This window comes from Suncus etruscus, chromosome 1, assembly GCF_024139225.1.
Source record: "Suncus etruscus isolate mSunEtr1 chromosome 1, mSunEtr1.pri.cur, whole genome shotgun sequence".
Classification (NCBI taxonomy): Eukaryota; Metazoa; Chordata; class Mammalia; order Eulipotyphla; family Soricidae; genus Suncus; species Suncus etruscus.
In genome coordinates, this window is record NC_064848.1 from 1540600 (window position 1) to 1564799 (window position 24200).

The 24200-nt window shown below is 51.3% G+C and overlaps 1 protein-coding gene across 1 annotated transcript in view; it reads left to right on the forward strand.

The window, feature by feature from the left end:
• The window catches only part of TMEM266 (transmembrane protein 266), a 59820-nt gene that overhangs the window by 14878 nt on the left and 20742 nt on the right, over nucleotides 1–24200 (forward strand). The window contains exons 3-7 of the mRNA XM_049777885.1: nucleotides 3106–3260; nucleotides 5201–5274; nucleotides 15814–15870; nucleotides 17046–17184; nucleotides 20385–20500. Coding sequence (XP_049633842.1) covers nucleotides 3106–3260; nucleotides 5201–5274; nucleotides 15814–15870; nucleotides 17046–17184; nucleotides 20385–20500 — 541 coding nt within the window. The remainder of the gene's footprint in view (nucleotides 1–3105; nucleotides 3261–5200; nucleotides 5275–15813; nucleotides 15871–17045; nucleotides 17185–20384; nucleotides 20501–24200) is intronic.

Genomic DNA, 24200 nt, shown 5'->3' on the forward strand with positions numbered 1-24200 from the left:
CCCCATCCAGTGTTGGGTGAAACCTGCTGTCTTCAGTGTCTCATTTTGCTATTCCCATATTCTTGGTCTCATTCTCCTCCAAAATACTTGGTACTTTGTTTGTTCGTTTGTTTTTTGGGCTGTACCTGATGGTACTCAGAACTTACTCCTTGTTCTCTGCTCATGGATCATTCCTGATGGGCTCTAGGAAGCCTATGGAATGTCAAGAATTGAACCCGAGATAGCACAATGGTGTTTGCCTTGCAAGCAGCCGATCCAGGACCAAAGGTGGTTGGTTCGAATCCCGGCATCCCATATGGTCCCCTGTGCCTGCCAGGAGCTATTTCTGAGCAGACAGCCAGGAGTAACCCCTGAGCACCGCTGGGTGTGGCCCAAAAACAAAAAACAAAACAAAACAAAACAAAAAAATTGAACCCAAGTCTGTTGCATGCAAGGCAAGCATCCTGCATACAGTACTATCACTCCAACCTGGTACCTTTTGTGAGATCCCAGCACCAGTTCAGATTCCATCATCTGGCATCTCCCTGAGACATAGACTCTTAATTCAGGGAGACATGCCTCATGCCTCACTGAATCCATGAAGCAGGGCTGTAAAGAGGGGACCCCTGGAGGTCCTCAGAGTCCTCTACATAGCCAGTACCTCTAAGATAGGTTCTGATCTCTGCTGTTCTGGCAAATTGGAAACCACTGGTGGAAGTCTGGGTCCTGCAGCAGATCCTGGGGTCTGCATGGTCTGGCATTGGGCCAGGCAGTGGGGTTTCTTATAGCTTGGTGGTCTCCAGTGTGACAGGATTAAGGCCTACTGACCTTGTGTGTGACCCCAGTCCCTTACCCCCCCCCATCCCAAGGCAGCCCCTCCTTGCTAGCCACTGTCCCTAACAGAGGACTTCTCCAGGTCTGCTGCCCTGAGTCCAACCTCAGAGAATCATCCTGGACTAGATGCCAGCCACTCCCTTGAGTTTCTGTAGAAGCATGAGGTTGACTCCATCCCCAGTGGGAGGCTGAGGAAGGCCAGAGGCACTGGGCCTGACCGAGCCTGGGCAGGACCCTGTCTGGCTCTAGAGGAGGAGGTCCTCCTAACTCCCACTTTCTGCCTTCACTGGGGTTTATTGAACAGGGTATCTCAGGGACCAGATGGCACAAGCAGGCTGGCTTCCATGCCAACCCTCTTCTCCTCAGTCCCAGGTGAGACGCTCACAATCATTCAGTGTTTGGTTCTTTCCTGGGGGTGTAAATTGCCAGGGAGGAGGGTAGCAGGGCCTGTCCTGACTTCGCACCCTGCTGGCTCCTGGTGGATATCTCACTTCCCTGCAGAGATTCTGAGTCTAGATCTCTGTCCCCCATGCCTAGGAGAAGCATGAAAGCAGGTACAACATAGAGTGGCACCCTAGATATCCTGGATACCCGCTGCACTATTTTGGGTGCCTGATCAGGGTACCTGGGATGACTGGGTTCCAGACCAACTGGGCCATGGCTCAGGACAAGGGTCAGAAAATATGGAGCTGTTTAGAGCCTTCAATGTGAGTCCTCCTGGACAGAACCTCCAGGACCAGCCAGAAGTGCCTGCAGCTTCTCCATGGAGTACCCCTAGCCCAACTAAGAAATGCCGCTCCCTTAAGGATGGATGAGACCAGCTTGTGCTCATTCAGATAATGAGTCCAGAGGATGTGTGCCCCAGTTCAAGTGCAGAGGTTGCAGCTGGAAGAGACCAATGTTGGTCCACACCCTTGACCTCTCCTGCCAGTTGGAAGGGGCAGCCATGTGGGGTGCACAGCAGGCCCGGCAGTCTGGGTGTGACTCTGGTCTGGGCACTCAGCCTCCAAGGCCACAAGTGCCTTTACAACTGCGCAGTGTTGTCTCAGATGACAGTGGCATGGCATAGCTCGCAGGAACCTCCAACAATTGAGAGAGGACATAGAAGGCTTGAGAGAGGTGACATTGGAGCTGGTGGGGGGAGTTTCAGGGGTGACAAGCTGCCTCCCTTGGGAAATTATTCTGGAAGTGCCATACCGGAAGGAGCATGAAGCTTCCAGAGGGAGCAGAGTATGCTGGGGGCTGGGTGAGATCTGAGGTGTGAGGGATTAAGATAGGGCTGGAAGGGCTGAGGAGGTGAGGAGGTGAGACTTCCCAGGGGCATCTGGAGCAGACCCTTGTGCCCCCCTCCCAAAATGGGATGACCCCAAAAGCCATCACTCTGCTAGCCCTTTCTTCCTGCCCCTCAGCCCTAGCTCTTAAACTCTCTCTGACCCAGTCACAGCCACAAGACCCATTAGGGCTGCTGGTTTTAGGGGGAGCACAGGGGAGGTGGGAATGTGGAGTGCATCATGGGAGGAGAGGGCTGGTGCGTGTGCCCTCTCAGAGGGGGACAGTGTGTCCCAGGGAATGTGTCCTCCTCTGGTAAGCCCTGGAGGGCTGCATCAAAATGGAAGTTTCTTGGCCGTGCTAACTGGGATATCTGTAACCTCTTCCTGGCGGCTGAGTCCCCAGTGACTGGCCCCAAGAGAGCACAAGGAGCACAGGGAGAAGAGATTCTGTCCCTGCAGGGGAGAAAAGGCTTTCTGGGGGCCATCATGTGGACCCCCTCACCTTCATCTCCAGTATGAGGCAGAGAGATTTTTTCCTCCACCACTCGGAGGGGTGCCCATTCCTAGGCAGCTCCTCCCGGCTTAAGAGAGATTCCAGGTGCTAAGGCAGCGCCACCGTCACCATTGTCCCTCTTGCCACATGCCTGGACATGGGCTCTCATGCCGTTCTACTTTATTTTTGTTTCTTTGTTGTTTAGTTCATATCAGCTGTGCTCAGTGGGCAAATCCCAGTTCTTGATGTTCACGTCTGGAGGTGTTGGGCGGGATGCTGCAGGGGTGAAACTCAGGGTCTCCTGCACGCAGAGGGGCTCAGTGAGACAGAGGGTCAGAGAGAGGCCAGGTCAGTCTGGAAATGGAGCCCCAATTGCAAGGGACATTCACTCTCTTCATGCTGCCCTGCGATCCCTTCACAAGGGGTATTAAGGAGGGAGCTTGGCATCAAGAGGAGCGGAGAGCAGGCAGGGGCAGCAGAGCATTGGTTGACTTTGCCCCATCTCACCTGCTGTCCGTCTGCCTGCAGGTCGTCCTGGCTGAAGCCGTGCTGCGGGAAGAGGGCGGCCGTGTGGCAGGTATTTTTGCTCAGTGCGAGCGTCAACAGTTTCCTGGTCACCTGTGTAATATTGGTGGTGCTCCTCCTGACCCTGGAACTGCTAATAGATATAAAGCTTCTCCAGTGTGAGTAGCACAAGAGCTTCCTGCGCCAACGCGTATCATCTCGGGGTTCAATGTGCGTCCATCAGGGCCCTCCCATGCTTGGGATCACCTGGGGAGGGGAAAGGGGGGGCTCCTACATCTCGCTTAGTTTATTTCTCCTCACCTCAGCCTCTTCCTCTCTGTCTTACCCTTCCTTCCATCTTAAGCAGTCCATGTCCAGAAACAGATGAGATAAAAAATGTTGGGGACTCCTGTTTGCGCTCTTGATTTATTTTTATTTTTCCATGTTGGCATTTCCTCTCACCTAAAGAGATGCCTGCATGGGCAGTATCACTGATGCAAGGGGCCTCATCCCAAGCAGGTGGTCCTTAGTCCTTGCAATGGGAAGTCTGGGACATAATCTAGTCCCCAACCACCCCTATGGACCTGATTTTTCCAGTTCGATGAAAGGCTGTTAGAAAAAAACAGAATTATTTTGATTAGTCCTATTGGGTTTCACGAAGGTGGGAGGTAAATCCCTTGGCTTTTCATTGGAGTTTCTTACAGCATAAAGTGACTGACGTGGCTGGACACTCAGACTACCTTCGTGCAGCCATGCCAGGCAGTGGCCACTACTGCAGAGGGCTGGCTGTAAGCTGTCTTTCCCTGCTCTCACACCAGCTGTGGCAAAGCATTGAGAAGAGCTGAGAACCCAGCTGACCCTGGAATTTTGCTTAAATTAAGTATCCAGGAGATTGATTTTGGTGGGAAATCCAATAGCAGCTCATAAAAGGCATCTTCTCTTCCATAAATCGCACAATCAGAGATTTATTGCTCTTCTAAAGTGCACCGTAAAAATAATAAAAAAAAAAAAATAAAGCCTAGGAATTCAGCTGAGAAATGACGGGGAAGAATTTTCTGTTCCCACAGGTCTGAGGGTGCCTCTCTGGCCACATCCCCTGGCTTTTCCCACATGAGTTCACAGGCAGGAGAAGACCCAAAGCCTCCTTAAGAAATATCACTGGCCCAAAGCCCGGGGACCCCTAAGTCTCTCTCTTGAATCAATCTTCTCATCATGGTTCCTGCCCACCTACCTTATTCTCAGAGTTCTGGGTTCATTAGTCCCCGGAGTGCTGCTGGCAGGAGCCAGCCGTACTCTACAAAACACGGGGCGTGTCTGTGAAGCTTTGGGTGCTGAGCTCAGCAGGCCTGGCCTGGGTGGTGCCAACTGTGCCACATGCTGTTCCTGTCCTGTGTTTAAACCCCATACCCCTGCCTGGGGGAATCATCCTCCTGACTCAGGCCTGACCTCTGGGGAGTGTCCTGGTGAGACTCTCACCCTGATGATGGCCCTTTCCAAATCACTGCTTGCCTGGACTCCTGTTGTCAGAGCACTCCCAGGGCCCAGCTCTTGGCACAGGTGATGTGAGAGCACCCAGGGGCTCCCTCACCTCACATTCTGGACTTGGCCTCCCCGCCTTCTCCTCCCTCTTCTTCCCCCTCCCCTGCCACGTCTAGTCCTTGTACCAACTTTCTCCTTGAAATACTTTGCTGGGAATAACAGTCAAAGTGGCTGAGCTCTGTGTCCCTAACAGTGAGCTACGCCTGAGCTCTGAGTTGACAACAGTGAACTGGACCTGAGCTCTGAGTCCCCGACTGTACACAGTGCTTTGGAGACTTGTGAGGGATCTTTGGGGCCTCTTGGGGATCTGACTCCCCATGGTATCATCACCAAGCCCCTTGTAAGGAAGCTTTCCAGGCCCATCAGAGCCAAAATGTGGCCCCAGAGGCTGCCCTGGGGCAGAGTACGGAAGACAGTGCCCCCACTCCCATCCCTAGCCACCTTCACTGACACCACTTGAGACTGCCAGGCTGTTGTCCTTCGCTGCACACATTATCACACAGCAATGCTCACCCACACAGCCCCTGAGCACCTAAGCCCAGCTCCTCAGACCCGCCCTGCTCTTGTGTGTTTGCTGCAGTCTCCAGCGCCTTCCAGTTCGCCGGTGTCATTCACTGGATCAGCCTGGTCATTCTATCTGTCTTCTTCTCTGAGGTAGGTGGATGGATGCTGGGCCCTAGAGCTCTAGGGGTTCCCCCTCTCTAGGATATCCCCTATCCGATATTCATTCCTGGGCATCGAGTGTTCAACTCTGCTGGAGCCCTGAGGCCCATGCAGGATGAAGGGAAGGGACACACTCAGGAAGTGGAGTTTAGGGGGGCCAATGCCCACCTTCTGCAGCCCCCAAGGGATCATAGACACCAGGCAGGTGTGGCCAGGTGAGGGCAAGCAGAGCCTGGCAAAGGGACAGTGGGTGGTTGGTGGGAGGTAAAAGCCCGGGTGAGAGTCAGGGGTTCAGTGACACACATGGGGATGAGGCTGGGTGAATCCTGAGAGTCAGAGAAAGGAACCAGGCTCAGCAGTGTGGGACTCTATGCTGAGGGGACCTGGTGACGGGCTGGGTGGGAAGTACACCCCAAGTGTAAGTGCAGGGTGGGTGTGCCTTTCTGTTACTAAGACCTCTGAAGCTGTGAGAGTGTATCTAGATGTCAAGGAGGGCACAGACACTATCTCTGCAGCGTTGCAGGGCAGAGAAATGTGTGAGTCAGAATGTCTTCATGATGGGATCCCCCTGTCTGTTGCAGTGTCCCTGGCCTGCATCTAAAGGACATTGATTTAACATGACAGCAGGGACTGGTGATATCCACATCACTTCATCCCTACCCATCTACCCTGTGCTGCCATTCTGGAGGCCAGGGGTTCCCCAGAGCTTGAGGTTGGGATGGGAGCCTGGGAGGGAGGGAGGGAGGATTCATGGAGTTGCAGAACAAGAGCATCTGAGAGTATCAATGAACTACGAGTGGACAGTCTTTTCTAAGCTGCTCTGGCCCTGTCTAAAGGTGTGTGACCTCTCATACTCTGATTTGGAAGTCTGGGCCTCAGATCCAGGAGACCTCAGTGTGGCTGTGGGCAGATGGGGCCGGGCAGCAGCTTTCCAAACATGAGCAGGACTTTCTGTTTCCAGGTTACAGCTCAGGGTTGGCCTGGGAGCCAAGGGGAGACTCAGAAAAGGGTTAGACGCCAGCCTTCTGCTCAGACCATTGCCTGAGGGAGCCTCAGCACCCCTGACCTGACACAGACCAGCTTGCAGCCCATTTGAGGGTCCTACCTTCCCAGGGCCCCCTGGCTCCCTTCCCAGATTCCCTTCCACAACCCCCAGGCTGTGGCCACTCAATCCCCTTGATGCAAACCTTGGAAAATGTGCTCGTGCCAGCATCTGCCAACACAAATGTTGAACCAGTTGCTGCAGCTTCTCCTCTGTCTGTGCCGCTGCTCTGGTTTTATCTGTTCTGCAGAATTTACGGCCTCATGTTAATCACCGCTCCTTTCCTGTCACTGCCTGAGATGGGCCACCTGAGAGTGTCCATCCACCCAACCCCCACTCGCCAACAGGACACCTGCAGGCTCTACAGAGTGACAAGGATGGCAGTCCTGACTAGGGCCTTCTCAGAGACGATGAGTCTGGGCAGCCCACAGCAGGATTGAATTAGGAGGCACAAGGAATTTCTACCCCTAGGGTCCCCTCTCCAGTCTGAAGAAGGGGTTGGTACTTAGCAAGCTTGGGACAGTCCAGTGAGGAGCCTGGACACAGCTCCCAGGAGAATTGAGCTCAGAAAGTGCTAGAAGGGTATTCTCAAAGTGCCCTTACCCTTAAGAGGATGGACATGTGCCATGATTGGAGCTCCCTTGAAGGAAGGACCAGGGCCTGAATGTGCTTCCAAATTGAACCAAGTAGCCTGTTCACCACTGAAAGTCCTCACTGAAAAAGTCAAAGGTCTCTCTTGAGAGCTCTCTTCCTCCCTCCCTCCCTCCCTCCTTCCTCCCTCCCTCCCTCCCTTCTTTCCTCCTTCCCTCCCTTCCTTCCTTCCTTCCTCCCTCCCTCCCTTCCTTCCTTCCTTCCTTCCTCCCTCCCTCCCTCCCTTCCTTCCTTCCTTCCTTCCTTCCTTCCTTCCTTCCTTCCTTCCTTCCTTCCTTCCTTCCTTCCTTCCTTCCTCCCTCCCTCCCTCCCTCCCTTCCTTCCTTCTTCCCTCCCTCCCTCCCTCCCTCCCTTCCTTCCTTCCTTCCTTCCTGTTGTGTATGTAAATATTTTGGGGGATGGACAAAACTGAAGTCCAAAGACTCAGATTCAGTTCCAGCCAGCAAAAGCCCCGGCCTTCCACAGACCCTTGTTTTTATACTCCAGAGTCAGGTCCCACCCAATGGTGGGATCAGATACCAACCAATGGTGGAAGCAGAATCAGGTCCTACCCTAGGGTGGGGGCAGAATGCCAGGTCACACCCTAGGGTAGGGCACAATCACCTAATCAGTTTAGGGTGAGCAACATAGTAATCCCCCAAAATATTTACATACACAACACTTCCTTCCTTCCTTCCTTCCTTCCTTCCTTCCTTCCTTCCTTCCTTCCTTCCTTCCTTCCTTCCTTCCTTCCTTCCTTCCTTCCTTCCTTCCTTCCTTCCTTCCTTCCTTCCTCAAAGAATCCTGCAGTGTGGGTATTGTCTCCTATGTGCAGAGCTTATGCTCAGTTCTTAGAGCTGCCTCTCAGGAGGCTTCAGACACCTTAAAAGATAGTCCTCTCAGAATGAGCTCAGAGAGGCGAAGGCAAGAGGGGTTACTTAGGGCCAAGCAAGCCCAGGGCTCAGAGCTCTGGTCTGCCCTCAATCCTCTGCTTTCTTCTTCGATCCTGAATCAACAGAATCAGAGCCGAGGGGGGAGGTGCAGTGCACGAATGTGGGGGAAGGGGCCCGGGGAGGTGAGTACCACCTCAGCACATCTCCTCCTGTCATGGTGGCGGGACCCAGGCATAAGGATGCTCAGCTCAGGTCCAGCTTGATAGGCCTCAGGAGCCCATGTGATTCCTGTCAGTTCCGAAGAGATGTGGCCTAAAGGATTCAGTGTGCCAGGGAATTTCTCACCCCTGAGCAACCTTACACCTTCATTCATCTCGAACTGAGCTTTCAGGGGACGCCTCTGTTGCCGTTCCTGGACACACTGGGAAATGAGCTGAGGCCAAATGGACATGTTGAGGGTGGCAGGGAGAACCTCAGGAGCGTCTGCCCTGCCTCTGCCCCTCAAATTTGGAGAGGCTGTGGTGAGACCCATCCTGGCCCCTCAGCAGATCCAGGCCTTGGGGTAGTGGTAGTGGTGAAACTGAGCTGTTGGTCAGTGAGGCAGAAGCTACTCAAAGCAATGGGACCAAGTCCCTTTGGCCATGGGGATCGTGCAAGTTTTTTGCCTGGAAGGGGAATTTGGGGCCCAGGGGGCAAAATTCATGTAGGGTCACAGAGGTTCCACTTGCAGAAAGGGGGAGTCATGCAGATACTGCTTCCACACTTCAATCAAACACCCCTAGACTGCTTGCCTGGAGTTGTAAGTGGGGGGTGGGGACGAGGAGGAGGAGCTGCTTCTCTTCCTGATAACTCAGGCCACCCTGAGTGGTGCTTGTGCAGACCGTGGGCTGTTGGCTGTTCTCTTGAGGGGGCAGGAAGACCCAAATCTTTTCCTGGAAGAAGAGGCAGCTGGTCCATGCCTGGTCTCTGCGCTGCCTTTCAGCTTCAGCATCTTTCTAACATTTTTCATCATTGTCTGCTGGGAATGAGCATTATGCGTTTAATTGGGACTCCCAAGAGGTGCTAAAGGGGACCCAGGAGCCCCTCCTGGCAATTCCCTGCCAACTGCGCTGTTGGTTCAGAGCTGCACATGAAATGCAGCTTGGACCTTGTGGGGCCAGGAATTCCCTAGGACACAGTGCTGATGCTGAGGGTCTCCAGGCCCACCCGGGTCCTGCTGGCAGTCATGGAGGGGGATGTGGTGCTGAAGACCCAGCCAGGTTGGGAACACATTAGGCAAGTGCACTAACCCTGTGCTGTCCTACCATGAGCCTTTCATATGTTCCCACCCGGGGTTTATAGTGCGCACACACAGCATGGTCCGCTCATTCTCTGTGTCCAGAGCCCCCCACAGGAGGGCCTTCACTCTGCCCCCAAAAGCACAGACCACCCTTCACCCCTTCATCCCAGCTCTGGGACTCACTGCCCAGGTTACTGACATGGGATCAGCAGACCCCCCCCCCCCCCCCGCAGGCAGTGATTTCCCTGATACAGCGTCCAGGTGTGGGTTTCTGTGTGTCACTGATGAGCCAGGCACACTCTGCTCACATCCTGCACTTGATCGTTGCTCCCTGCACATCCACTCTAATGTTTGTGTTGTTGAGCATTCTCTCGGCTCAGCCTCAGTGGAAACCCACAGTGATGTCCCTGCTGACTTTCTGTCACCACCAGGAGCCCCTTGTGGATCCCTGGCACCACTGTGCGCAGCCATCAGATTGCAAAGAGGCTGCAGCCGCACCACAGATGTGTTTATTCTGACAGTTTCCCAGTAAGCAGCAGTGAAATGCCTCGGATATGGAAATACTGTTTTCCAGCAGAGAGCATGGTCCTTGGGCAGGGGCACTTTTTTCTACATGGCACAGTGGCCGGTTCGCGGGCTCCACGGGCCGTCTCATCCAAGAGTAGAGGTCGACCAGATGTCCCGGCTTGGGGGACAATGACCAGTGGCCTTGGGCTCTTGGGACACGGGGGCTCCATGCACCGAGCCGGCTGGATGCTACCGGTGTCGACTGCCAGGGATTCCCGGTTCCCCGGCTCCCTGGCTCCCCGGCTCCCGGGGCCAAATGGTGGCTGTTCGCAGCTCCCCACCACTCCCAGGCTCAGCACTTCCTCTGGAAAGGCTTTGTAGTGCTTTTTGCCTGGGGTGGCTCATCGGTGGCCTGGCCCCTTCTAGCACTGCTCTCTCTGCAGACTTTAGGCCAGACCCTTCTTCATGTCCTGAGAAGCCTGTGTGTGTGTGGGGGGGGGGTCCCCTCCCTATTCTGAGCCCCACAGGAAAGAAAGAACTTTTCCCCTTCCTTACTCTCAGAAGGACTGATGCCTCATTCTATTCTCATATCTCCCCCAAGTGCTTGGCAAAGGACCAGGCATCAAATCCCACACTTGAAGGATGTATGAATGTCCTCCAAACCCTGATTTCTGAGCCAGAGGAATGACTGAAAGGGCTGGACTACATGCTTTGCACATGGGAGCCCCTAGGTTTGAACCTTGGCACCTTATAGTCCTCTGAGCATTTCTGCCTTTTCCACTGGCTGTGACTTTGACTCTGATTTTATGGGGCAGGTAATGGCATCTAGAGGAGATGAAATATAGTCTTTAGACCGTGATTAGGCTAATGAGCATTAGGCGCCTGGACAGGAACTAAACATGCTGGAAGGGGGTTGTTCCTGGTAAAACATGTGTCAAGTTCTGGAAACAGGTTATAGGAAACAGATAAATTAGGGCCAGAGCAATAGTAAAGTGGGTAGAGCATTTGCCTTGCATGTGGCTGACCTGGGTTTGATCCCCAGAATCCTATATGTACCCATGAGCTCTTCCCAAGAATCATAGGGTGTGGTCCAACACCCCACCAAAGAATAGAAAACAGACCAGAGGACAGGAGGGGACACATGCTTTGCATGTGTCTATGGCAGTTGTGGTCCTGATTCAAGTCTCTGGCACCACATATGGTCCCCCTAGCCTACCAGGAGTGATCCCTGAGCACAAAGCCAGATATAAGTCCTGAGCAGCACCAGCTATGGCACAAATAATGAAAGAAAGAGAGAAAGATAAGGAGGAGGGGAGGGAGAGAAAGGGAGAAAGAAGAAAGCCATTTGGTTCCGGATGAGCAGGAACTTTTTTTTATGGTGAACTTGGACACTGTCTGGGTTCCCAAGCATGGCTTCAAAGCAACTTCTTAGTGGGGTTCTGGAGAGATGGTATAGAGGTTAATGTCATGCACGAAGCCAGATTCCATTGGGTCTCAGTAGCAATGGTTCCCCTGAGCACTTCCATGTGGCCCTGAGGACCCCCAAATAGTGATAGGATGGCCCAGGTATCCCAGCACTCTGCATGCTTGGGCCTTGGCATTGAACCCTTATTCCCTTTGTCCCCAAATCACTAGGAGGGGCCTCCAGGCCTCCTGAACATGGCTTGGGAGACCCACTCTCCAAAACAATCAGAGACAGTGCACCTTTCACTCCCTGCTGGCCTCAGTGAGATAAAAGACACTGCCATTATGCACTCCTGAGCTATTTACTGACAAGCTGGTGCCATGGAAGGTTTCTCTCCACCAGGGGGTCTCAAACTCAATTTACCTGGGGGCTGCAGGAGGCAAAGTCGGGGTGATCCTTGAGTGCAAAGTCAGTAGTAAGCCTTGAACATTGGGGGGTGTGACCCAAACAACTAAAACAAAACGAAACGAAAAAAGATTCCTCTAGGGCAGGACTACAAAATGTTGTACGGAGGGCCACAAATGGCCCGCGGGCCATGAGTTTGAGATCCCTGCTGTCCACCCTTTCACTTTTGTTGTGATGATGGGGTAGGATACACATGCCTGGTTGTGTGTGCAACCAGGGGGTAGCACAATTTCAGCTGTGCTGGCATGCACACCTGTGGGGCCCACGCTCTTCTCTGGGTGGGGAGCTGACACATTCGACTTTCAGAGCTCACACACACCCCTGGCTGGACATCAGGCGAAGTACATTCTGTTGTGACACTGGCGGGGGGGGGGGGGGTGTCCAGAAGGCAGAGACACCAGACCTGTGCTCAGGTGAGAGCACTTTCATGTGGAAAGCACTAGGGACAAAATCATGGCCATGTGCTTGCAAGTCAGATGCTTTTGCCTTAGGCCCCAGGACATGGCTTCCAAGCCTTGCTCTGGGAGGAGAGGGAGATCAAAGAGTGGTGACTACAGGAAGACACTGAGAGGACAGAGAGGACATTGGCATGTTGTGGGCATTTCTTCCTCACCCACAGGCTGCACAGGGATTTGTGCACAGAGGTCATTCATCATCCTGGTCACTTAATGGACTTTTCACCATTTGTCACCACCACCCTACCCTATTTTCTCTATCTTACAGATCTTTTTATTTCTGGGTAGTTTTTTTTTTTCTTGCCAAACCTAGTAATACTCAGAACTTCTTGAGGTGGTGTTTGGGGGATCATATGTGATGGCAAGGTTTGAACCCAGGTGGGCTGCCTGCCGGGCCAGTGCTCTCTCTGCCTGCTGTACCACTTATCCTCCAGCCCTACCCTACAGACCTTGAATCACTCCTTTGGCAGGGTGGCCCTCACTCTGGTACTATTTTAACAATGCCGAGCACTAGGGGGCACCCTCGCACTGCCCTGCAAACCCCCACAAGCACTCCCATCAGCCTGCAAGCCTTCAGGCTGCCTGGAGGGCAGGCTTGCACACCTTGAATCTGTTTTAGGGCTCCCAGGAAGATTTTTGGCATTTCTATTTCTCTGGAGCTGGAGCTTGTAGTCTTCATGCTGTTTCTGAGGGTAGGAGGACTCTGGAGGAGGGAACTGCAGACATGCCAGCTGGGGCAATGCTGCTGAGCAGATTACCTTTCTGAAAGAAACCTTCCTGGGATTTCCTGGAGAGGCCAGGAATATGCATTTTAATGACCTCTTTGTGTTTCAGAAGTAGGTGTCTTGCCTGTAGGCTGGAACTATTGCATGGAGACCTATCATGGGTCCATCAGGCCAGGGATAGGGGATCCTTGTACAAGGGGTCACAGCAGGGAAGCCCCTAGGTGAGGAGCTATTGAGATGTAGTCTTGCTCCTCTCTCCACTATCCAGAGCCTCAATTTCCCTGTGTATGGAAGGGCTGGCCCACGGCCTTGGTGTTCGGGGGGCACTTGGCTATGAAGGAAGCATTGCTGGAGGGGAGGTTGTGCCCAGCAGAGCCCTGCCTCAGCCCTTCCCTTGTCCATCCCTACCCAGAGCACAGAAACTCCCAGTTTCCACCCCCACAGATATAAAGAAGGGAGCTCCGGTGTCTTGGGGGAGGTAGGCTAAGTCAGGATAGTTTCTGTTCAAGACCATGAGTAAATGCTGGAGGTGGCTGGCAGTTATGGTGGCATAATTGTAGGAATAGATCACTTAGATGAGAATAAACAGTTAATGCAGTTGGGAGTATTTTACCACAGTTTATATATATAAAATCTTTATTTAATATATATATTATATACAATCTTTATTTAAGCACCTTGATTACAAATATGATTGTAGTTGGGTTTCAATCATGTAAAGAACACCCCCCTTCACCAGGGCAACAATCCCACCACTGATGTCCCAAATCTCTTTACCACCGTTTTAAAAGGAGAAGCAATATGGACCTGAGAGTACAGTGGGCAGGGTGCTTGTCTTGCACACGGTTGATTGGGTTCAATCCCCAGCATCACATATGATCCTCTGACTACTACCAGAAGTGATCTCTGAGCAAAGAACACCACCAGGTGTGGCCTAATGATTAATAATAATAATAATATGGGCCAGAGAGATAGCATGGAGGTAAGACGTTTGCCTTGCATGTAGAAGGATGGTGGTTCGAATCCCGGCATCCCATAAAGTCCCCCGAGCCAACCAGGAGCGATTTCTGAGTATAGAGCCAGGAGTAACCCCTGAGCGCTGCCAGGTATGACCCAAAAACAAACAAAAATATAAATAAAATAATAATAATATTAAACCAAAAAAATAAAAAGACCAATGTTAGGACCTTTTTGGACCAGGCCATGACCCCTTCTGGAATGGGTCTAGAATTGGGAGTTTAGAGTGGATGTGACTGGTTTATTTCAGAAGAGACAAAGGCCAGTGCTATCAGTGACAGACAACAGAATAACCCTGCAGAGTCAAGCCCCAGTCACAAACACCCCTCCTCTGCCCACCTCTACCCACAACTTATGTCCAAATAAATGACGTTGGGCAGCTTCTGTTTTCCATAGAAGAACCAGATCCCCACCTGGTACAGTCAGCCCAGAGTCACATTTCCTGACATCCTCCCCACCATAAGAAGATTTGATTTGTAAGCACCTCATTTGCAGAAGGGAAAACTGGGGCCCAGAAAGGGGACATGGCTCACAACCTAACTACTAAAGATTTTAAGAATCTTAGTACTTAACCAAGCTCAGATCTTTTGCCACTCCCTTTGTGCTGCAGTGATGCCTAGAGTTTCATCAAGCAAGCATGACATCAGCAGGCCTGATGTCACCCAAGTTCAAGATTGGGAAACCCTCCAGTTGGAGGATGCCCAGCTGCCACAGGTCCCTTCTCTGTTCCGGAGATGATGAATTAGCTGATAACCAGTTTGCTACTTTCTCACCTTTTCTGTAAAAACAGAACAGCCCTTGTGGAAGAATAGGTGGATGTTATCTGCTGGATTTTTTGGAAGGGGGCACACCCAGGGATGCTCAAGACTGACTCCTGGTCCTGCACTCAGGGATCATTCCAAGAGGGGCTCAGGGATCATTCTGAGAGGGGTTCAAATCCAAACTGGCTATGTGCTAGACAAGCACCTTACTTACTATATATTCTGGCACATCTGCTGGCTGTTGTTGGTTTCTGAATACAGATGATGAACAGTCCTGGGTCTTCTGGGCAGGTTTTATACTTCAGGCATGTGGGAGAAAGACACATGTGTGGGTTAGGGAATCGGGTATCCCGGCCCAAGGAAGGACATGCAGATAAATGCACCAAGGTCCGTTGACAATAACAGGGTGAACACTTTGTGGAGAAAGATGTTCTCTTAGAGAGTGAAACCACATTCACAGTGCGTGTGCATTCATTCGCAGCAGGTAACACGCCATGTTTAGGCCAGGGATTAGGGGTGAAAAGAGAAATCAGACAGTCTCACGAGCCTGTTTGAGGCATGGGGAGGACAGTGTGAGGCTGATGTTCTAACTACAGTAACTTGAAGAGAAAAGGCTCAGAGAGGGAAGTGACTGCTCAGACCTGGGCTGGGAAGAGAAAGAGGCAAGAGTCTTGCTGCTTATCATTTCCTGCAAACCAATATTAGCAGAGCTTGCACAGACAGGACTCACTTCCCTGGTGACAGGGAAGCAGCCAAGGCAGATATGGTGGGATCCAGCATGTTTCCCTCTTATTTCCCCAGCCACAGCTCACAGTCACACCTATGTGCCCACATCCTAACCCTTGGAATAGGAGAAAAGGCAGAATGGAATCCCTGGAGAGACTCCATTTCTCCTCAAGAATCATTGGCTAGAGCAGGATCTCATGGCCACTCCAGAGGCAAGGAAGGCTAGGAAATGTAGTCTCTAGCTGGGTTGCCAGATGGAAGGCATCTAAAGAGAGAACTGAAGGGATGAGAGCTTTTGCCACAAAAAAGAAAGTTCAAGTTTGTAGATAACTAGAGAATAATATTTGCTTCTGGAGGGCTAGTCTTAAGCATCATTCGAAAGGGTGTGGCGTGTTCTATAAACACTGGGGGCCCTTTTGTGGGGCTGAGGTCACAGTGGACTGAGACATGGGGTTGGAGATGGTAATGATGTTGTCCCATCAGAGCTAGAACAAGCCTTGCTCTGTATTTTAGTCTCAGGGTCTTCTCCACAGAAAGGAAAGGAGCCGAACTCATGAGCTCATGAGTGGGCTATATGCTATCTAAGCTAACTCATCCTTCTTGTCTTCTCCCTTCCTCTCTGCAGACTGTTCTACGGATTGTGGTGCTTGGGATCTGGGATTACATTGAAAACAAAATAGAGGTAATGACCCATGTCCTTCCCCCAAAACCTCATACCATCCTTAACACAAGAATGGCTTCAATTGTGTAGGAGGGCGGGGGACAGATTTAGAAAGTTCCAGCAGTCAAGTTTGCACTTGACAAGCCAGGGCTTTGGTTTGATCCCTGCCATCCCATATGGTCCCCTGAGACTGCTAGGAATAATTCCTGAGTGCAGAGCCAGGAGTAGACCCTCAGCATTAGAAGGTATGCACCAAAATCAAAACCAACCAAAACAAAAAAAGTTTTAGTAAAGGGACCATATTAAAGTAGCTCTCTAAAATTTAGCATTTGGTTGTAATTCTTCAACTGTTTTCGAAATGTGTTTGTTATTGTTTTTAAAGAAGTCCCTGTAAAATAGCCCAGTGTTCAGAGAGCTGAATTATTCTTAGAACCATAAAGTGCTGGTAGCCTCCATATCTTCAGAGCTGCTCTGTTTTGTGCAGGGGTTCAAGGTAGAGTGGAGGGGCTGAGAAGAGTAGACATGGGAGGAATTTTGTGGCTCCAGGTCAAGGCACACTGTCTGCTTCCCAGCTCCCCAGCTCTCCCTCACTTCCCTGTCTATTTTATCACTTCTTCAGGCCTAGTGCTGGTAGCTGATGCCAAGGACCAGCCTGTGGAAATCTCAGAGCACTGCCAGGCTGGACCAGGTCAGGGGAGGTTAGGGGTTGAACAGTGCAGCTGGGGGCCCTCAATCCCAGTCTGTCTCCCCATGGGGTTTAGAGATTCATCCAAGCTGGAGAGATGTGGACTCTGGACTCTGGCTGATCTGGGAGAAGGGGTCTCCCCATGGTTCTTTTACCTCGCACTGTGGGCCCCATGCGGGTCACCCTGGCCCTCTCTGCACCCTGAGTGTGTGCCCTATTTAGAGGGGATGCAGGATGCTTTATCAGCCCAAGGCTGTCTGATTAGAGACAGGAGAGAAGCTAAGGTCACTTGAGGGAAAAGACTGACCTGGAGCAGGCCCAGGAGTGGGAAGGGCCTCTGAAGTCTAAAGGTCAAAGAGAGGCCAAGGGATGGTGGATGGGTGTGGCCTTCTCAAGATCCAATGGGTGAGAGGGGAGAGGTTGGCTGTCACTGCTGCTGTACGGGGCCAGGTTTTGGTTCCTAGGCTTTCAGGAATGTGGCCTGGGGCACTGACCACTGCCTGTTCCACAGGTATTTGATGGCGCTGTCATCATCCTGTCCTTGGCACCCATGGTGGCATCCACTGTGGCCAATGGGCCCCGGAGTCCCTGGGACGCCATCAGCCTCATCATTATGCTCCGGATCTGGCGGGTGAAGAGAGTCATTGACGGTAAGTGGCCCTGAGAAGGACACGGTGTGGCAAAAGTGCCATGAGGTCACTTCAGGAAGCAGGACTTCCCACTGAGAGGCTAGAGACTCTGAGTTGTGGAAGACAAGTTCTCCAGCTTGTCTGATGGGTTCAGATAGGGTTTCCAGGCTCTGAGCAGCAGGCCTGACTAACACTGTTTCCTCAGCGACCTGCATTCAAGGGCCACGGCTGCTCAGTTCCAAGCACCATGAGACCTTCCCTTTGTTCCTACACGGCACTCCATGAAGGCCTGAGTACTGCAAGGTTCACCCAGTTACCAGAATCTCTTTTTCAGTCAGAGAGAGAGGGTAGAACATTTGCCTTGCAATTGGCCAGTCCTGGTTTGATTCCCAGCATCTCATATGGTTTCCTGAGCCCCACCAGGAGTGACCCCTGAGCACTGAGCCCTGAACACAACCAGGTGTTACCTCCCTCCACAATGAAATGAGGAAACTGAAGCCAGCAGGAATGAGGCTCCCTCTGAAAATATGACTTTGAGCAAGGATGTCCACACCCCAGGATCCCGTACCCCATCCCAGGCTGTCTAAGCCATTCACTCTCCCCCACCTGCTCGTGGCCTGTTCCTGGCTCAATCCCTGAGAAGAAGCGCCCTGCCACTGGGCCCTGCTCTGCCCTGATGTACTGGATCCCCACATCCTTGCTGAGAGCTCTCTTTCCAGATGGCCCCCATATCTCCCGATCTACTAGATATGACCATGGTACTCAAGGCCTCACAAGGGGAGGTGCCGCCCTTTCCCTACCCTGAACTAGCTTCCGCAGAGAGCTGTGCAGGCAGAAGCAGGTGGAGGCTGCAGGCGGGAGCCAGGACTTGAGATCTGCTTTCCAGTTTGGAAGCAAACAGCATGTCCTGCTTTTTCTTCTCTGAGAATCCCTGAGCAGCTGAAGACTGTTTGAAGGTGGGAAGGCTGTGGGTGGAGGGTGGAGATGTGGCGGGAGATAAGCAAGCAATATTTCCAGAGGTGTCTGAAGAACTGGGCCAGGAGAGGTCAGAGACAAGAGTGCCAGGTAGAGAGTAGGCTGGAGTTGATACTGAGACTTCCAACATCTCCTAAAACTACCAAAGAAGGGACTGGAGAGAGAGTACAGCTGATATGTACAATTGATAGTACAGTTGATGTGAATTATGGCCAAATTGTTGGGATATACCTCAGGAGCCCAAAAATATAATGGAGAAAAGGCATCTGCATTCCTATGTTCATTGTACCACTACTCACAATACCCAAAATCTGGAAACAACCCAAGTGTCTGAGAACAGATGAGTGGATAAAGAAACTATGGTATATCTACACGATGGAATACAGCACAGTTAGTTGTTAGGAAAAATGAAGTCATGAAATTTGCTTGTTTATCGATGGATATGGAGTGTATTACACTCAGTAAAATGAGTCAAAGGGAAAGGGATATATATAGATTGATCACACTCATTTGTGGGATATAAAAAAAATAATATGGGGCCAGAGCAATAACACAGTGGGTAGGGCATTTGCCTTGCATGAGGCCGACCTGCATTTGATCCTTGGCAGCCCATATGATCCCCGAGCCTGCCAGGAATAATTTCTGAGCATAGAGCCAGGAATAATCTCTGAGTGCCTCTGGGTGTGGCCCAAAATCAAAAAATAAAAATCAAATAAATAAATAAATCACTTAAAAATAGTATGGCAATAATACTCAGAGGTAATACAGATAAGGGCCAGAAGGACTAGTCCATGGTAGAAAACTTGCTACAGTTAGGGCAGAGAAGGGACCACTATGACAATGAAAATGGAAAATAGGGCCCGGAGAGATAGCACAGCGGCGTTTGCCTTGCAAGCAGCCAATCCAAGACCAAAGGTGGTTGGTTCAAATCCCGGTGTCCCATATGGTCCCCAGTGCCTGCCAGGAGCTATTTCTGAGCAGACAGCCAGGAGTAACCCCTGAGCATCGCCGGGTGTGGCCCAAAAACCAAAAAAAAAAAGGAAAATAATCACTCTGGACAGGAACTGGGTACTGAAAGAAAGTAAAGTATCTGATAATTATAGCTCTTTAGTAACTATATTGCAAACCAGTGTTTAGAAGGGTAAGAGAAGAGAAGAGAGAGAAGCAGAAGGGAAACAGGCTAAGGGGGAGAGTGGAAAGGAAACTAGAGACATTGATAGCTGGAAATGTGCACTGGTGAATAGATGCATTGTATGACTGAAACTCAATTATGAAAATCTCTGAAACTATATCCATGATGATTCAATTAAAATTTTATTTTTTTAAAGAAAGGATTCATGCTGGAGCGGTGGCACAAGCTGTAAGGCATCTGCCTTGCAAGTACTAGCCTAGGACAAACCACGTTCAATCCCCTGGCATTCTATATGGTCCCCCAAGCCAGGAGCAATTTCTGAGCCCATAGCCAGGAGTAACCCCTGAGCATCAATGGGTGTGGCCCAAAAACAAAAACAAACAAAAAGAAAGGGTCCATGGTATGCCAGAGATTGAACCCAGGACTTTTGCATGCAAAGGCTGGTTCAGATCACGGAATTATTTCGAGCCATAGAAATAGTCATGGTTTTTGTTAGTTTCATCTAGTCCAACCCCGATAGCTCTTCTTCCATGAATTCCGTGTTTGTTGAATGCTAATCTCTTCATAATTTTGTTCCTGTCCTTAAAATAAATAGAGCTGAAGAAGGTACTATCTCAGTTTTAGAGTTACAACAATTTGACCATAATTTAACTTGGGGGAAAACTATGGCCTTGTTAAACTGGTCCAGACTTAATCCCTGGCACTCCATAGGATTCTCTGAGTGCCATCAAGAGCGACCCCTAAATACAGTCAAGAGTCAGCCCTGGGCACAGCCAGTGTGGCCCTAAAAACTACCAGAAAGGGCTGGAATATTTGATGGGGGCTAGTTCTGGGGCTGTTGTGTGGCCTCTTTCCCAACCCCATTGCTCCCCAATCTCCACATGTAGCTGAGTCTCCAGAGGAACCGGGGTATAACATCCTTGATCTAAGCCCCAGAAGGAACAGTTCCAGGGTGATGGGGTGGGTCCTGCCCTCAAGCTCTCTGAATGCTGCTGGGCATCTGGAACTTTCACCCAAAGATCCTCAGGAGCCTCGTCCAGGCCCCAAGATTATGCAGGTCCCCAGTCAGGGCCCCTCAGTACTCATATACTCATGGCCTGCCTCTGTTTCCCAGCGTACGTCCTGCCTGTGAAGGTGGAGATGGAGATGGTCATCCAGCAGTACGAGAAGGCCAAGGTCATCCAGGATGAGCAGCTGGAGAGACTGACGCAGATTTGTCAGGAGCAAGGGGTAATGTGTGACCACCTTCTGCCTGTCCCTTCTGGGATGTCACATGGTTACTGTCCACCTGTCCCTGCCGGACTCTTCAGGCTTTGAAACTGCCTAGAGACTGCCTCATACATGTGAAATAGGTGCCTGCTATTGAGCCCCAAGCTGGCAGTTCTGTCTCTCCTGGGGTACCCTGATCATCTGTTAGTCTCCTGCCTGAGGTTGAATCTCCAGACTCACCCACCACTCCCTAGTGATCTCTACAGCAAACCCCTATCCTGTCTTCACAAGATTGCCGGGCATCAGTTTGGGCCAGTGGCCTCACTGGACTCCCAATACCCTAAGGATGTATTAGCCAGCTGTGTCCTCAGACTGGCCAGGACACAGGTCTGGGGCCTGTGTTTGAGTGAGTTCAGGCCCAGCCTGCACCCTCCCCTGTGTCTTCAGCCAAATCTCGCCCCCTTCCTTGCCCCAGCTTCTCGTTTTTGATGAGACAGATACACCCTGTCTATAGGAGCTCAGGAGAGGGGAGAGGACTGAATGATCCTCCTTCTAGGCAGCAAAGGTTTTAGAAATCCAGCCTCAGGAGCAGGGAATGTTCCAGAATCAGGTGAGCCAGCCTCATAGAGGAAGCTCTTCAGGTGCTGGACATTTGTGGCAGGTTCAGGTGACACCATAACCATTACCCTCTGCCCCTACTCCCGGGATCTCAGAAGCAACCCCCCCACCCCACAACCTCTGATGTCTCCAGACATGTGGGCTGTCCAGCGGGTCCCTCTCATTCCCTCTCTACCCCATTGCCAGGTACCTGGACTGCTCAGGAGGAGCCTGAGGGATCCGACCCCTATGTCAACCTGTTCCATTAAGCTCCCATTTCAACATCGTTCAGTGCTGTCACATCACTTGGACACACTCAGGGCCACCACCTCAGTGGGGTCTGGGTCCTTCTCTTTACTGGACTTTCTGTGTGGACATTGCAGCCCTAACTTGGCATCCCCCTAAGTCAGCACTCTCCCTTTGGGTCCACAGAAGCCTTCTGCAGCACAATCACCTCTCCCATCCCTGGGGTTCGAGTGTGGCAAGATTATCTCTGGCTTGGCCCCAGCCCAGCTCCAGTTGTCTCTTGGTAAAGGTTTCAGAGGTCCCCAGACTCTTCAACTTCCCAATTTGTAGGGGTGAGGATTATGGATTTTCATCTCAAATAGACGTCAACATAGGTCACTGCAGCAAGTCATGGACACCCCATCTTTGTACCTACTTGGTAATGCCTCCGTCTCACAGGTCAGCTGCACAAAGCTTAGAACAGTGAGAAGGGGACGTAGTCCAGGGTTCTGGGCTCTGCTATCTCTCCAGGTGCCAGACTGATGGACTCAGGGCCTGCAGCCTCTCTCCACCTGCCTGACTGCCAGCCTGTGTGTCCTGCCTGTGGGGAGGCTCCAGGGGGGATGGAGGTGGGGGTGAGGTAGCCCTTACCTAGAAGCAACTGTTAGGAGGCTGCAACAGAGATAGGCTGGGTTCTTCAGGCAAGAGGCCAGGTGAGCAGGGTGCACAGGGAAGGGTAAGGACAGAGCACAGGGAAGGGTGAGTGGGGTGCTGTGTGAGACCAAAGGGGCCTCTAGATTGGGAGCGGGGTGTGTGTGTGAAAGGTGAGGGTCCGGAGGATGTTTGCAATGGATCTGGGTGTCAGGGGTGGCAAGGAGGGCAAGAGGAAAGAGAGTAAGTGGAGCTACAGGGGATGGAGCTTTGACTCAGCTTTGTTCAGTGGCTGCTCTGTAAATATTGTTTCCAAATTAATTTCCTTAGTTTGGGAGAGTGGGGTTGGGACCACACCCAGAGGTGCTTTAGGGGTTAGATCTGGCTCTGCACTCGGGGATTGCTCCTGGTAGAACTCAGGAGCTGTGTGGGATTCTGGGGACTGAACCCTGGTGGGCCCTGTGCAAGGCAAGTAAGTACCTTCCTTGCTGTAGTATCTTCCTGTAGCTTTCTAGTGGCGCTTTCTTCCTCTTGATTTGCTATTGTTTGTATTATGTGAGGTGTGGGAGCTCTGTATTCCGGCTTTGGCCTGTGTGTCAGGCACTCTGTATGCACGCCAGAGCTCTAGCCTGCTCCCTTCTAACTAACGGGACCTCCACCAGTTCCTCCTTCGCCTCCTCCCCTCCGGGTCTGGGTTGCTTCATTGTTCCAATAGCTGGTGTGTTTGGTTTCATTATATTCCTCTTACGAATGAGCAGCCACATCTGTCCTTACGTCTCTGACTTACTTTACTGAGCTCCATCTTCTCAGCTTCGTCCCTTTGACTGTTTTGTAGCTGAAGAGTAGGCAGCCACTATGAATTGATCAGTACATTCTTATCTAGTCACCCCCCAAGGGATCAGAATTATATCCACACTGTAGCTATTGTGAATCACGCTGGCCTAAATCCAGGGGCGTATTAGTTCTCTTGTTCATATTTTGTGATGCTTCTTCCCACCTGTTCCCTGTGATGCTGCGAGTGAACTGCGATCACACACGCTGGCTTGAGCTGCCTGCCAGGGGCTTGCATTCTAACGCGATGCTCACAGAGGGCGCTGTGGAGCCCACAGGCTCTCTACTTCCTGGGTACACACATGCCTGGCTATGTGCAGACTGTCGCCAGGGGTCTCCAACTCAATTGACCTGGGGGCCACAGGAGGCAAAGTCGGGGTGATCCTTGAGTGCAAAGTCAGTAGTAAGCCTTGAACATTGGGGTATGTGACCCAAACAACTGAAACAAAACAGAACAAAAAAAGATTCCTCTAGGGCAGGGCCACAGAATGTTGTATGGAGGGCCGAGAGTTTGAGACCCTTGGGGGACTCTGTGTGGACACTAGGGGTCCCAGGTGGCACCTGGGACCAAACTCAAGGCTTACAAGCCACAGAGCCATCTCAGGCCTCGTTTCCTATTGTTTTCTTTCTTTCTTTCCCCTTCCTTCCTCCTTTCTTTCTTTCTTTCTTTCTTCTTTCTTTCTTTCTTTCTTTCTTTCTTTCTTTCTTTCTTTCTTTCTTTCTTTCTTTCTTTCTTTCTTTCTTTCTTTCTTTCTCTCTCTTTCTTTCTTTCTTTCTTTCTTTCTTTCTTTCTTTCTTTCTTTCTTTCTTTCTTTCTTTCTTTCTTTCTTTCTTTCTTCTTTCTTTCTTTCTTTCTTTCTTCCTATTGTTTTCAATAGACACCACTGTGTGTCAGGCTACCATTGGGTGGTAGCACCCCATCTCTCCCCAGCAACACCAGCCTCTAGAAAGGCTCAGATTTGGGACAGAGGGAAGGAATGGTGTGGGTGGAGGAGCCTTCTAGAGTTGTCCAAGGCCCAGCCTGGTAGCCGATGAAGCCCAGGGTGTAATTACACATACAGTGCCACCATTAATGCAGCCCTGGTATTTGCACAGTAGCTGTCAGCTGAGAGCTTCATGGCCAAGGAAAGCCTAAATGGCTACCTACCTCTGGAGTTTTTATCTTGACCCTGACATGGAGCCTCCAGGCCCCATGTTCCAGTAGACCAGGTTCAAAGTGCCCCTCCCCAAAAACACACAGCCTCCTTCCCAGGGGTCTCAATCAGGTAAGCCTGCTTCACACTGAAAAGTGCCAATAAATAAAAACTGATTCTCTCCGGTGAGTGACATCTGGAAAAGAGATGAACAGGAAAAAGCCATTTTAATGGAAAAAACACCTGAAGCCCAGGCTCTTGGTTAAGCAGGAGAGTGGGGGAAC